At 41.4% G+C, this 11,785-nt stretch overlaps 1 protein-coding gene across 1 annotated transcript in view; it reads left to right on the top strand.

Moving 5' to 3' along the window:
• The first annotated feature begins 4,799 nt into the window (after positions 1-4,799).
• Positions 4,800-11,785, top strand: part of LOC107090510 (plexin-C1-like) — a 16,199-nt gene continuing 9,213 nt past the window's right edge. The window contains exons 1-9 of the mRNA XM_015383924.1: positions 4,800-4,901; positions 9,265-9,399; positions 9,478-9,578; positions 9,655-9,760; positions 9,839-9,998; positions 10,084-10,186; positions 10,903-10,978; positions 11,154-11,195; positions 11,295-11,428. Of these exons, the coding sequence (XP_015239410.1) occupies positions 4,824-4,901; positions 9,265-9,399; positions 9,478-9,578; positions 9,655-9,760; positions 9,839-9,998; positions 10,084-10,186; positions 10,903-10,978; positions 11,154-11,195; positions 11,295-11,428 (935 nt within the window). The 5' untranslated portion in view covers positions 4,800-4,823. The remainder of the gene's footprint in view (positions 4,902-9,264; positions 9,400-9,477; positions 9,579-9,654; positions 9,761-9,838; positions 9,999-10,083; positions 10,187-10,902; positions 10,979-11,153; positions 11,196-11,294; positions 11,429-11,785) is intronic.

The following is an 11,785-nucleotide window of genomic DNA, read 5'->3' on the forward strand; positions in this document are numbered from 1 at the left end:
CATCTAAAAGGCAAATTTTTGTAAAATCAGCAAATAATCAAACATCTTAGGAATATATGTCAAGGGCAATAGAAATAGAAGACCTTCAAACAGGAAAAAGGTTGCAAAGTTGCATGTTTTTGTAGTAATATCACCAACTCACCCCATTAATCTGTTAAAGTGAGACTTGATGGAAAATTAGGCATTGCAATTTTCCCCACGCTGGGGGGGAACGAAGGCTGTATGAATAATAGATGTAATAGTGATGCAACCAAATCCTTCTGTGTTTTATGCAACATGCTTAGCACTTCTGCTCCATGTCTATTTTTCCAGCTATGGAAACAGCCTTATAAAATTCTGTTCAATGTAAAACCCCAGGTTCAAGATTTAGCATGTGTTAAAATAACTCAGCATTCTTTGCTATCACAATCGGATGAAAATGATTTCAAAGATATTCCAAATGCTTTGTGGTCTACAAGAAGAATTGATGTAGGACTGTTGACAACTATAGATTCAGTTAAAATAGTTCCTAAATCGCAATACAGGCCAAGGATAAAACAATATCTGCTAAAATGTGAAGCAAAGGAAAGTATAAAACTAGTTATAAAATTTTAGCGGGTGCAGAAAAAAGTTTGATGTTTGGGCCATTTCAGAAGAAGGTAAAAAGCTACAAGAATGTATTTTTAGACTGCAGGGCTTAGATTCCACATTATGAAAAAAAAACGTAGCTTTTCTTAAGTTTTTTTTATGACACACTAGAGCTAAGTCAGAGAAGCAGACAGCAATTCACAAAGCTAAAAGTAGAACCTTTCTCAGCAACTGTTTTAGCTTTGTAAACTTATCAAAAACCGTGCATCCAAATAGTTGGCGGTAATGCAAGTTATATGACCTCTGTGTTGTTACAGTCTCATGGTGATAGGCTCATACCTGTAGTGTCCTACTTTAAGGGTTAAAGGGACCCATGTAAACAACAGTTCCCCCATATTCGTATTCTTTATTATATTGTGTACTTGGATGTGTTTATATAAATAGAAAACTGTAACTGAAGCGTGTAACAAATTTAATTTCCCTCTGGAATTATTAAAGTATTTCTGATTCTGATTGAAAGCAGCAGCTGAGGAGGGATATTGGGTATAATACAACAAGTATTTTAATCCTGCAGGATTAAATAACTACTTTGAAAATTTTTGCAGAGCATGTCTCACATGTTGCGAAGAACATGTAATCTGCCCAGAGCTCCTTTTATTTTCCCTACAGGAAGGCCTGAAGCCTGGAGACAGAGTGCTGATTAAAATAATCAAGGGGAATATTGGGCAGCTCCAAGGTGGGAAGGACCCTACATTGTGCAGCTAGCAACTCCAACCACTGTGAAGATCCAAGAGAGAAACACTTGGATTCCCCAGAGTCATTGTAAGCTGATAAAAGATTTTCCTCAGCAAGAAGCCCAGTTACCTTCACAGGGACCCCACGACTAAGGTAGGGATCTGTGGTGAAGCCCAGCTACACAGGGGTTAAGCAATTTAGAGCTTTTCGTCTCAACGCTGGTGAAGAAACCAACCTAACTCAATCCCTTAGCGTCCTGGTTAGTGGGTGCTTCCTTGGAAGAACTAGTGAAGATGGGAAAACTAAAGTGGCTCTGCTGTTTGATGGTGACCATTGGACTGGTGCTCTTAGGGACTCAAACTGACTGCCAGAAACAAAGGAAAAACCAGAATGGTTTTTGATGAATCCACAGCAATTCATCCCTTTGGTGCCAATATGAGGTGGTAAACATTCCAAGCGCGTTGCTGAAGGTTTGAATAAAACAGACTGTTATGTTGACCATCACATTTCCAGTGCAAGTCCAGCACCATGGACAAGTTGGTTCACCATGGGATCATGGTGGCAGATGCTGATGAAGATAGCTTTACCATTTGTAGGATTGTTTTCATATTTTTCCTTTTTATTTGTTGCTTAATACCATGTCTCCAGTCAATGATTCAGAGAATTATAGGATCGACTCTAATCCAGTATTCAGCTGTAACTTATGTTCAACTCCGCCAAGATGCTGATTAAGATACTGATGGTGTGACAAGTGTGTAATCTGTTACAGGGATAATGATCGCTTCCGAGGGAAGGATCGGGTAGGAATTTTCCTCTATTGGAGAGGTTTTGCCTACTCAAGGGACAGATTTTTAAGCTTTTTACATTCTTGATAAATCTTACATTTTTGCTTAAGTTTCACATTTTAATCCTTTTCATATTTTTGTTTTTTGCATATTGATCTTTGATTACTGAATTCCCTTTCTGCAATGCATTTATGATGTGTGTAGTAAAAATCTTTTTAGAAGTGCTACATGCTAATGTGTATATGCACAACAGGAGGGAAATGATGATTATAAAATCAATGTGTGCTTATGAAACATTTGTGCAAGGGGATGCTCCACTCCTGTCTCATGATTCAGTCAGGAGACCATCCTGCCTTGTCATTCTGATAGAGCATTCTGTCTTCATGAACTGATCAATTGTTCTGTCAGAACAATACTCTGTTTGTAACCATGCGTCATGTTCTGTTAATAAACGCTCTGCAGAGGAGGTCCAGTGGGAGACAGTATGTTTGAGTCTGGGGTTCAACTGTCTCTCCTTCCTGCGGGAATTGTATCGATAAGTCTGTATTTCAGTTCTTCTTAAAAAAAAATGAACCCGACAAACTCAGTAGGCTATAATATAAGCCTGAGTTGCAGCATATGACCTGATGCTGCAAATGTCACTGTGGTAAGTTTCCAACTTATGGTTTCTTTGGCATTGCAGAGGTCAGATGTTTAAGTGTTTAGGTATGAGTCAGCCATTATGCTTTCAGGGTGGAGGGATAAACACCTTTCCATCCACTGACTACACCCTGAAGATCCTGTTTACGTACACCACTAACAGTAGGATGAATACAGAATATGGAGACTATAAGAAAATGAAAAGCTTGGCAATATGGAGAACATCAGGACTCTAGAAGGCAATATAACTCAAAAACCTATATTAAAACTCCTGAAAAATGTACAGTTCTTTCCCTTTTTTTTTTGTTTGCATTTTGTTGTTTTTGATTTGTTATTTCAGGGATAACAGACTCTGCTGCTTAGTTAGACCTTTGGGCTCAGATGGTTTAGGCCGTAACTTATTAATAAATAATAAAGTCACAGTAGTTGGAGCCGTGGCAGCCTTTAATGCCTGGAATGTGTTTTCTAAGTCTGGAACAAAAGATTGATGAGAATAAAAATTGAAAATGCTGATTTAAAACAGGTAAATATACCAAGTCCAAATAGTCAACAAGTGACATTATGTAGAGGAGCTTTTTACATGTAAAGAAGAAAATTGATCAGATAAATTCAATTGTGTAAAACGTGGTTATTAAAATCTTCATAGATCATTTGATGTGTTTTTATTTCCGGTTTCATTTCCTTTCACTTTCAGAACTTCTCCTTTCAGCAGAGCTGCAGCGGTTTTCTCTGCATCTCTGCAGAGAATCAAAGACCAAAGTCAAAGCAAGATGATCCTGCTGCTCTCTCTGCTTTGCTCCATCTGGGGAGAACCTTCTCTGGCTCTGGAGGAGGACAGAGCTTTCAGTTTTGAAGGGGACCTCCAGCAGCTCTCAGTGAGCCATGACTCTGTTTATATCTCTACAGAGGAGAAGCTTTACCAGCTGAGCCACAACCTGATTCTGATCCACAGCCTGAGCCTAAGAGGGATCCTAAAGAACCCGCGTCAACGGAACAGAGAGGAGTTTCATCGGGTCTCAATGAATGAAGCCTGTGATGCGACTTTCAACATAAATGTTTTATTACCTTTTGTCAACAATGGGACATTGATCGTCTGCGGTGCGACAGACAAAGGCTGTGGTTACTGTGAGGTTCTGGACCTGAGGGACATCTCTAAGCTGGTGCACAGAGAACACATCCAGGTGGGACCTCAGAGGAACAGCAGAGGTTCTGTCAGCTTTCTGGTGGACGTGAAGAAGGATTCAGGTCAGACTGAGACGTACATCCTGACCGCCATCCAAAAACAAGAGGAACCCAAGTGTGCATCTGACTTAATGACAATCAACCTTCAAAACACAGATCAGAAACAGTCTGGGGGGATATTTTATTTGTCTGATGAAGGGGAAACATCTAACATCCAAACTGAAGCTGGTGTAGATTTTGTGGATGGATTTCAGATCAACTCAACAGTGTTTCTGTTCTCCAACGTGGCACCAGGAGCTAAAACCAACAAAGTCCTTCTGATTTGGCTTCAGGCTGAAACCAGTAAAGCTCAGACTCTAAAGTCTCTTCGCGGAGCGACTCTCAGTAGCTCTGATGGAGGTGAAGGCAGCAGACTGCTGGCCTCCTCGCTCATCCCAGGAGGACAGCAGGTCCTTTGGAGCGGAGTGTTCAGTTTGGATGGAGGAGAGACCAACACTGAGCTGCTGCTGTTTGACATCAGTCCTGATCAGAGCAGGACAACAGACACCGATCCAGACTTCTATTACTCATCAAACAAGCCGGTAGGTGGCTGGATTTAACTAAACCCCCTGATGATGTTTGTATTTAGTCTTTATGACTGAAAATACAGCAGTCATTTAGGGATTCTGCAAATAGATCATTTAAAATTTTATTTAAGAGGCAGTTTTTATATTTTAATGTTTACATATATAAAGTCTGGCACAACTTTTTGGATCAACCTTTTTTATTACATCTAAACTTTATTGTGCTCAGTTTTCACCATCCCTGGAATAGTTTCCCAACCCAGCATTCTACAACGTTAAAACAAGCTTCTCTCTTTGTCAGTCAGAAGCTGCGGTCCTGATACCAAAGGCAAAGCTTTTTAGGAAGAATCACATGAGCTCAGTTCTGGCTGTCAGGCTGAACGGCTGGATGGTTTTCTTCATTGGAACGACAGACGGACAGCTCATCAAGGTGTGTAGAAAAGCATAATATGAGGAAAAAAATAGTTCCATCACATTACATAGCATTGAACACAATTTCTATGAACTACAGAAGCATTAAAGTAAAATGTAGAACTGATGAATTACTTTGACTCTTTAGTTAAAGGAGAAAACATGTGGTGTCTTATATATAGAATGTTGTTCGTCTCCTTGTTGTTAGAACAGAAAAACTTCATAGGATGAATGGAATTACACAGGGGGTGTAGTCTGTTTTAATTATATTTTTTTCCTAGCAAAAAACTGTTTAACATTTTGCTTTTATCTGACCAAAGTCCAAGTTTTACACTGCAAAAAGAGAGAACCTGTAGAAGCTCCTGCAAACAGACATGCATAGGGGACGCCGCCACTGGCCTCTCCGGTCTATTTTTATCCATTTGCTCCTGGGCGTAATTCTGACTCCCGTGCTGCGGTGGCGCTAAACCTATTTTGCCCTCCTACCTCGCTTCCTTAAAGGGCTGGTTGTACTCCTGCTGCAATGTGTCACAGTGAACTTGATGCAGACATTTTTGATTTATGCTCAATATTGAAGCGTTGTCTGCATTATACGCTGTGGGTCTAGATACAGCCGAGGCGATGGGGAAGTGGGGGCGAGTTTAGTCCAACAGCGGAGGGACATGAGGACGAAAAATAGCGTGGATCTAGTTGGAAAAAGGGTCCCAGCGTTCTTGCGCACCCCACTATTCTAGCTGGTCCAACCCAAGTTGTTTTCCTCAATTTCTGTAATAAAAACAAAACAAGCCGGCCTCATGTCTGCGGCACTGTCTGCGCTCACCTACAATTTGGGAGAGGTACAGCAGAGGGGGCGGGGACGTCGACACTCTGGAGCCGGGGTATTGCATTGCACTGATTGCACTGAGGGGCTCCTCAGTGGCACCGTGGTGCTGTAAGGCACTGCTGCCTTACAGCAAGAAGGTTCTGGGATCGATTCCCGGCCCAGGGTCTTTCTGCATGTAGTTTGTATGTTCTCCCTGAGCATGTGTGGGTTCTTTCCGGGTACTCTGGCTTCCTCCCACAGTTCAAAAACACGACTGTTAGGTTAATTGGCTTCTCCAAAGTCCCCTTAAGTGTGTGTGAATGGTTGTTTGTGTGTTGCCCTCTGATGGACTGGCGACCTGTCCAGGGTGTACCCCGCCTCTCGCCCATTGACAGCTGGAGATAGGCACCAGCAACCCTTGCGACCCCACTTGGGATAAGTGATTTTGAAGATGGATGGATGGATGGATGATTGCACTGGTTTTGTACAGTATTTTTTGATGCAAGGCTACTTCTGTTATTTGCTGTTTCTCAAATAAAATGCATAACAATATTACAGCTTTCATTAATTCATTTCAAATTTGAAACATTGTCTAGCCTATAAGGTAAAAAAAGAACCAATTAATCTAATCGAACGTATCGTGGTGTATTCTTCAGTATCGAAGATAATCGAATCGTTGGGTCAGGAAATCGATACTGAATCGAATCGCCATGATGGGTATGGTTTTCACCCCTACCCACAACCCGAGTGCCACCAAACCACCCCAGCAGAGCCCCCATCCCTAAGCATCCGAGACAGCCAAGCATCCCGGACAGCCCCATGCAGCGGGCCAGCACAGTTCCCAGCACCACTGACCAGCTCAGTCTCCTGGGTGCCATTGTGTGCCTGCAGGGTGGCGCAGCAGCGGGGATGCTGGGGCGGCACCCAGTCCAATGCCAGCAGCAGCACAGGCGGGCCCGGGGACCCAGAAGCTGACCCAATCATAGCCTCAATCACTCCAATCAGACCTTGGCTGCCACAGACCCCAGCAGGAAAAACGCAGACACCCTTAACCCTATGCAGCTACGGACAGCCGGTGCGCAGGAATCATTAGGCTTAACACATGCATTTGGGAAAGAAAAGTATTCTTATCCAGTCAATGAAGTTTGATCCAACCCATATTTGTTTAGGGTTGCAAACAGGAATTGCGCTTTTTCGGCATCAAGCGACAAGATTATAGTTTCCACTAGTGTTACGCTGATGCCATTTTTTGGCCCAGATACCCAATACCTGGCTGTATATCTGAAGAACTGCAGACTACTTGGATGTAAAATAACTGCCATAATAGCTTTGTCAAGCTGCTGCCTTCCTTTGTGAAGCAGGAAAAAAAACTAATACAAAGTGAATCCAGTAGAACTTTTTATTGCCTACCTGGAATGGGTCACAATAGTTGAAGAAACTTTTGGCTCTCAAAATGGCCTATTTGTTGGTACTCACCGATACCATCATTATAGTCCTGGATCTGGGCCCTGTCCGATACTGGGGCCCTGTCCTGTCTTGGATAGATATGTTGATCATTATAAATCTGCCTTCAGAGTCTGTAACTGTGCTGTTTACAGTCAATTTTACTTTTCTGTTTATCAAAAAAGCTACACCTCTTTGGCTAGACTCGTAACTGACTGAATGTGAGGAAACTGTGACATAAAAAATGTTGAGGTATGTCTGTTCTTAGCCTCACAGGCTCCAAACGAAGGTCATGAGAGATAAAAATGAGTTACACAGCTTCCTTAATGGCATGAAGGGGAGGACTGCTGTTTTGGGAAGATCCATCTGGCCAGTGAAAAACAGATTAACCCAACTGGGAACAGCCTTGATGAGCTCAAGTTGTTTTTCCTCCAAATGTTCAAGTGTGAGAAAGTTCTTTATGCAGAGGGTGCGTTGGGATTTTTATAAGTTATATGTATGCTTCAGTCAGAGCTCTATCTCTGTGTCTGGGGACGTTAAATAAATTTTAACCTTTTTTCTTTCATGAAATGCCTCCGTCTCTCGTTCCTAAAGGGCAGATTATACTTCTGCAACCGCACACATCAAATGTCTCTTGGGTCTGGTCACGAACCGTTTTTGCTGGTATGCTTCTGCACCGTCGGTCTGGAATTTCTAGGGACGCACAGCAGTTTCCCGCCGAAGTGCGAGGGGGAGCTTATTCGAGAACTCGAAAGAACTTCGGCCGGTGGTCACCAGAAATAATTTAGTTAATGGAGCGAACCTCTTTGATTAACCTTTTGTCGTAGTTCTCCATTGAAGTTGTTCCGCGGTTTTGAAAAATGATGGGCCCCGGCACCAAATCGAGAAGGACGACCACACAGACAGCCGGAAAGGCATAGGACTAAAGGCGAGGACTAATCAGAGCTGGTTTTTGTCTGTGCACTTCCACTGGAGGTCTGCACGGGTTTGTGACCTTCCGATGCATAGTCATGTTTTTTTGTGGTGCATGACGACAGTTGCAGAACCTCTGTGCGGGGGGCGTGGTCGCACACAGAGACTGATTTGACGGTTGGAGAGGCTATGCGTCAGAAGCATAAATTGGCCTTAACTCCACAAAACTCTGCTATAGTCAGAGCATCATCTGTAGACAGATGAGTCTCCTGTAGTAAAGAGATGTCTGCCTGCAAAAGCTTCAGTTAATGAGCTATTTTTAATCTCTTCTCTTTGGACTCAGTTCCATGCACATTCCATGAGCCAAACCTTAATGTGGACATGCTCCTAATCATTCAATGATTGGTGTTCTGAAAAATAGAAAAATGCGTCCTGTTGCGTGCGCAGTACTGATGCTTGTGTCTGCAGCCACCATCTCTGTGTGAGTCATTAGGGGAGTGTTCCTGTGGGTGAAGTTAAGCAGACACTTGAAAATAACCTTAATCAGCTTCAGCTTGTGGTCTGTACAGTTTCATCTGCTAAAACAGACATTATAGTCAACCCTTCCAAGCATTAACATAGCATAATACCACCACCCGTATGCTTTTTTTTGCCTCTTGTAGCCTTTTTCTTTCTTTCTTTCATTCATCTTATCAAAGGACATTCTTCACATGTTGGTTGTTTTCTCTGCAAACTGAGCTCCTTGTGGTCTACTTTCAACAATAGCTTTGTTTTTGACATTTATTGGCACTTTAATTTAGTAGAGGTAATTTATACAGTACTAAGATCTATTCTAAAGAAATCCCAGTGTTCTACTGTTTTATGACTTTTTTCATTTTCCATTACATCATCTATTTTTATTGTTTTATGTCTATAAACATGTAGGATTGAGATCTCACAGACTATAGTGAAAGTTTGCCTAATTTTAGTTTACAATTTGAAGTGTCTAATCTCCCATGGTGGTTGAACTGTGTAGATTGTGTAAGAATAGCAGTTGTGTTGATTCGTTATCAGTGATGAAGATGTGGGACATACATGGAATGCGTTAGCAGTTGTCTCCTGGTTAAATGTCCAAAGTCTGTGTCTGTGTCCGTCCGTCCGTCCGTCAGTCCATCCATCCATCCATCCATCCATCCATCTCTTAACTAAATGCTGTAACTGTCACCTACATTATTGTTGTTGTTAGCTTGCAGTAGACAGGAACTATCAGCCCGCCTGTCCAAAGATCCTCTACAGAACCAATGGAGACAACAGAGTGTTTCCTAAAATCCATCTGGATCCCGTGGATCAGAAACATGTGTATGTGGCGTTTAAAAACCAGGTAGATTGGAGTTGTTTCATGGGAAGTTTCTCTGTGTTGAATGTTAAGGTGTGTCTGAAACATGGTGCTCTGTTCCAGGTGAAGCATGTTTCGGTGTCAAACTGCGGCGCTCACCAAAATGTAAAGGATTGTCTTTCTGCACAGGATCCATTCTGTGTCTGGTGTTTGACTGAAGGAAGGTCAGAGAAACGTCACCTGCTGCTGAATCCTTCAGACAGATCTGAACTTGGTGATGACACTTTTAAAATTTTTCAGATGTAAATTTGAAGGAGACTGCAAAGATGGAGAGTGGTTTTCCATCCCTGATGAATCCAAGCAGAAGATAGTTTCTCACATAGTTATGCAGGACTCCACAGGAGCGGTGGGCTATAAATACATTACTGACTGTGTTCAGATGGAACCATCAGTTATTCGTCTACTTTATTTGTTCTTCCCTCAGATCAAACTAATCATTCAGACACATCTGACCCTGAAGCAGACGGTTCAGTCTACATTCGCCTGTCACTTCTCATCCTCCATCCAACTTTGTAAAGAAACTGGACCACCACCACAGTACCCACGATGCACCTGCATTCTAAAGGACTTTCTTCCAACCGATGGTCAGTGACGGTCAGGCAGTCGTTTAATGTTTTGTTCTAGATACTCAGAGTCTTATGAAAATGTCCTATTTTGTTGGATTTACAGAACTTGATGTCAATCTAAAGATCAGACTTGGAGGAACAATCCTGGCAGACCAAATAAAGATATCCAACTGCTTAAGTATCACTGGGGAAGCAAGTTTTCACCTGTAAGTTTCTTTATGTATTAAAATACAGATTTAAGCAGGAAGTTAAACAAAAGTTTCTGTAGAAATCTACATAATATTATACCTGCAAAGCTATGGTAAGACGAGCTAAAGACTAGATGTCTACCAAAGAGATGTCTTAGAACAGCTGCTGTATTAATGTTTAATACTGTGCATAGACCTAGATAATATAGACATTATTAATCAGAGTTTGATGATTATCTTTGGTGATCAGTGTCCAAAGCATCAATACTGTAAAGCATTGTTTCGATCCAATGTTTTTAGGCCTTTATACTCTATCTTCCACTGTTGTTGTCTGTCAGTCTGGCGGAGCGGACTCTCTAGGCCAGGCTTAGCTTAGACAATGTTAGAGCTAACAGAGAGTCATAGGAGCATTTGGTTATAGAAAGGAAACAGGAAATATTGGATATTTACATCTGATATAATCCCACAATCAAACTATTTAATTTAACTCCAGTATTTCCCTAAAAACAGATGTTAGAGCTGGTATTTAAATCTGACGATGACTGGTTGGTAAATTAATCTGCTTCCTGCTGCCCCTAAAAAGAAACAGTCTGAGAAGCTTCATTCTTCACTCAATGAACTGGATCAGTGCGTCTTTCACCAGAACAATATAATCACTGACTGAGTGTTCGAACCTTGGTATTTCTAAAATAATGTATTATAATGTTTTACTTCTGTGACTGTTTTCTCTTCAGGTGTCAGCGATGTATCAGAGCCGGCTGTGGATGGAGACAGAACCGCTGCTCCTGGGGCAGTGATCCAATCCAGAAGGTATTGATGAACAATTTATGAATGCTTGGTTAAAATAAACATAGAGTCCAATGTTGTATGTTTTGTATGTTAAATGAACCCTTTTTTTTCTACATTTTAAGTCTTGAATTTATTAAACTGGACTAATAACAGCCTCACAGGATGATAAAAATTTTTCACCTCTTTCTTCCTGAAGGAAAGCATTTGTGAAAACATGGAGTTTAGGAAAAACTTTTTTGTGAGTTCTAATTTTTGCTGATCTATGTGCTCACTTTATAAACTTTGAATATTAGTCATATATAATGAGTAACAGCTGTATTTTCTGTGTTCCCCTTAGAAACCAGAGATCTTCTCCATTTCTCCCAGCTTTGTGTCTTTCTATGGCAGAAATCATGTTGTGCTGTCAGGTCATAACCTCAGAGATGTGACCAGAGTCAGGATTCAGGACAACATGGGCTGTGATACAAAGGAGTGAGTCGTTCTGTACTTTCCTGCTGCTGAAATTATGTTATTCTTCTGCTGTGTTGTTTAGTTTTTGCAAAAGCACCTGCTATACCTGGGGTAACCAATTAATTAATTAATTTTCTTTTTGAGTAGAGAACAACAATCGCTAAGTTTGGTATATAGACAATTTCCTGATTCACATATTTTCTAAAACACCTGAACTGATCGTTTGTTGTTTTTCTTTCTTTTTTCTGTCTTAATGTTGGCAGTGGGCTTTAGGCTGCCCTGCAAGGCTTTAAACCTGGGTTTAACCGGAGACTAAGCCATTCTCAATTTGAGATTGGCTTAGGCTCATTCTGAGCCTGGATCCAGATTTATTGTTGA

This window comes from Cyprinodon variegatus, unplaced genomic scaffold, assembly GCF_000732505.1.
Source record: "Cyprinodon variegatus isolate N-32 unplaced genomic scaffold, C_variegatus-1.0 Scaffold298, whole genome shotgun sequence".
Taxonomy (NCBI): domain Eukaryota; kingdom Metazoa; phylum Chordata; class Actinopteri; order Cyprinodontiformes; family Cyprinodontidae; genus Cyprinodon; species Cyprinodon variegatus.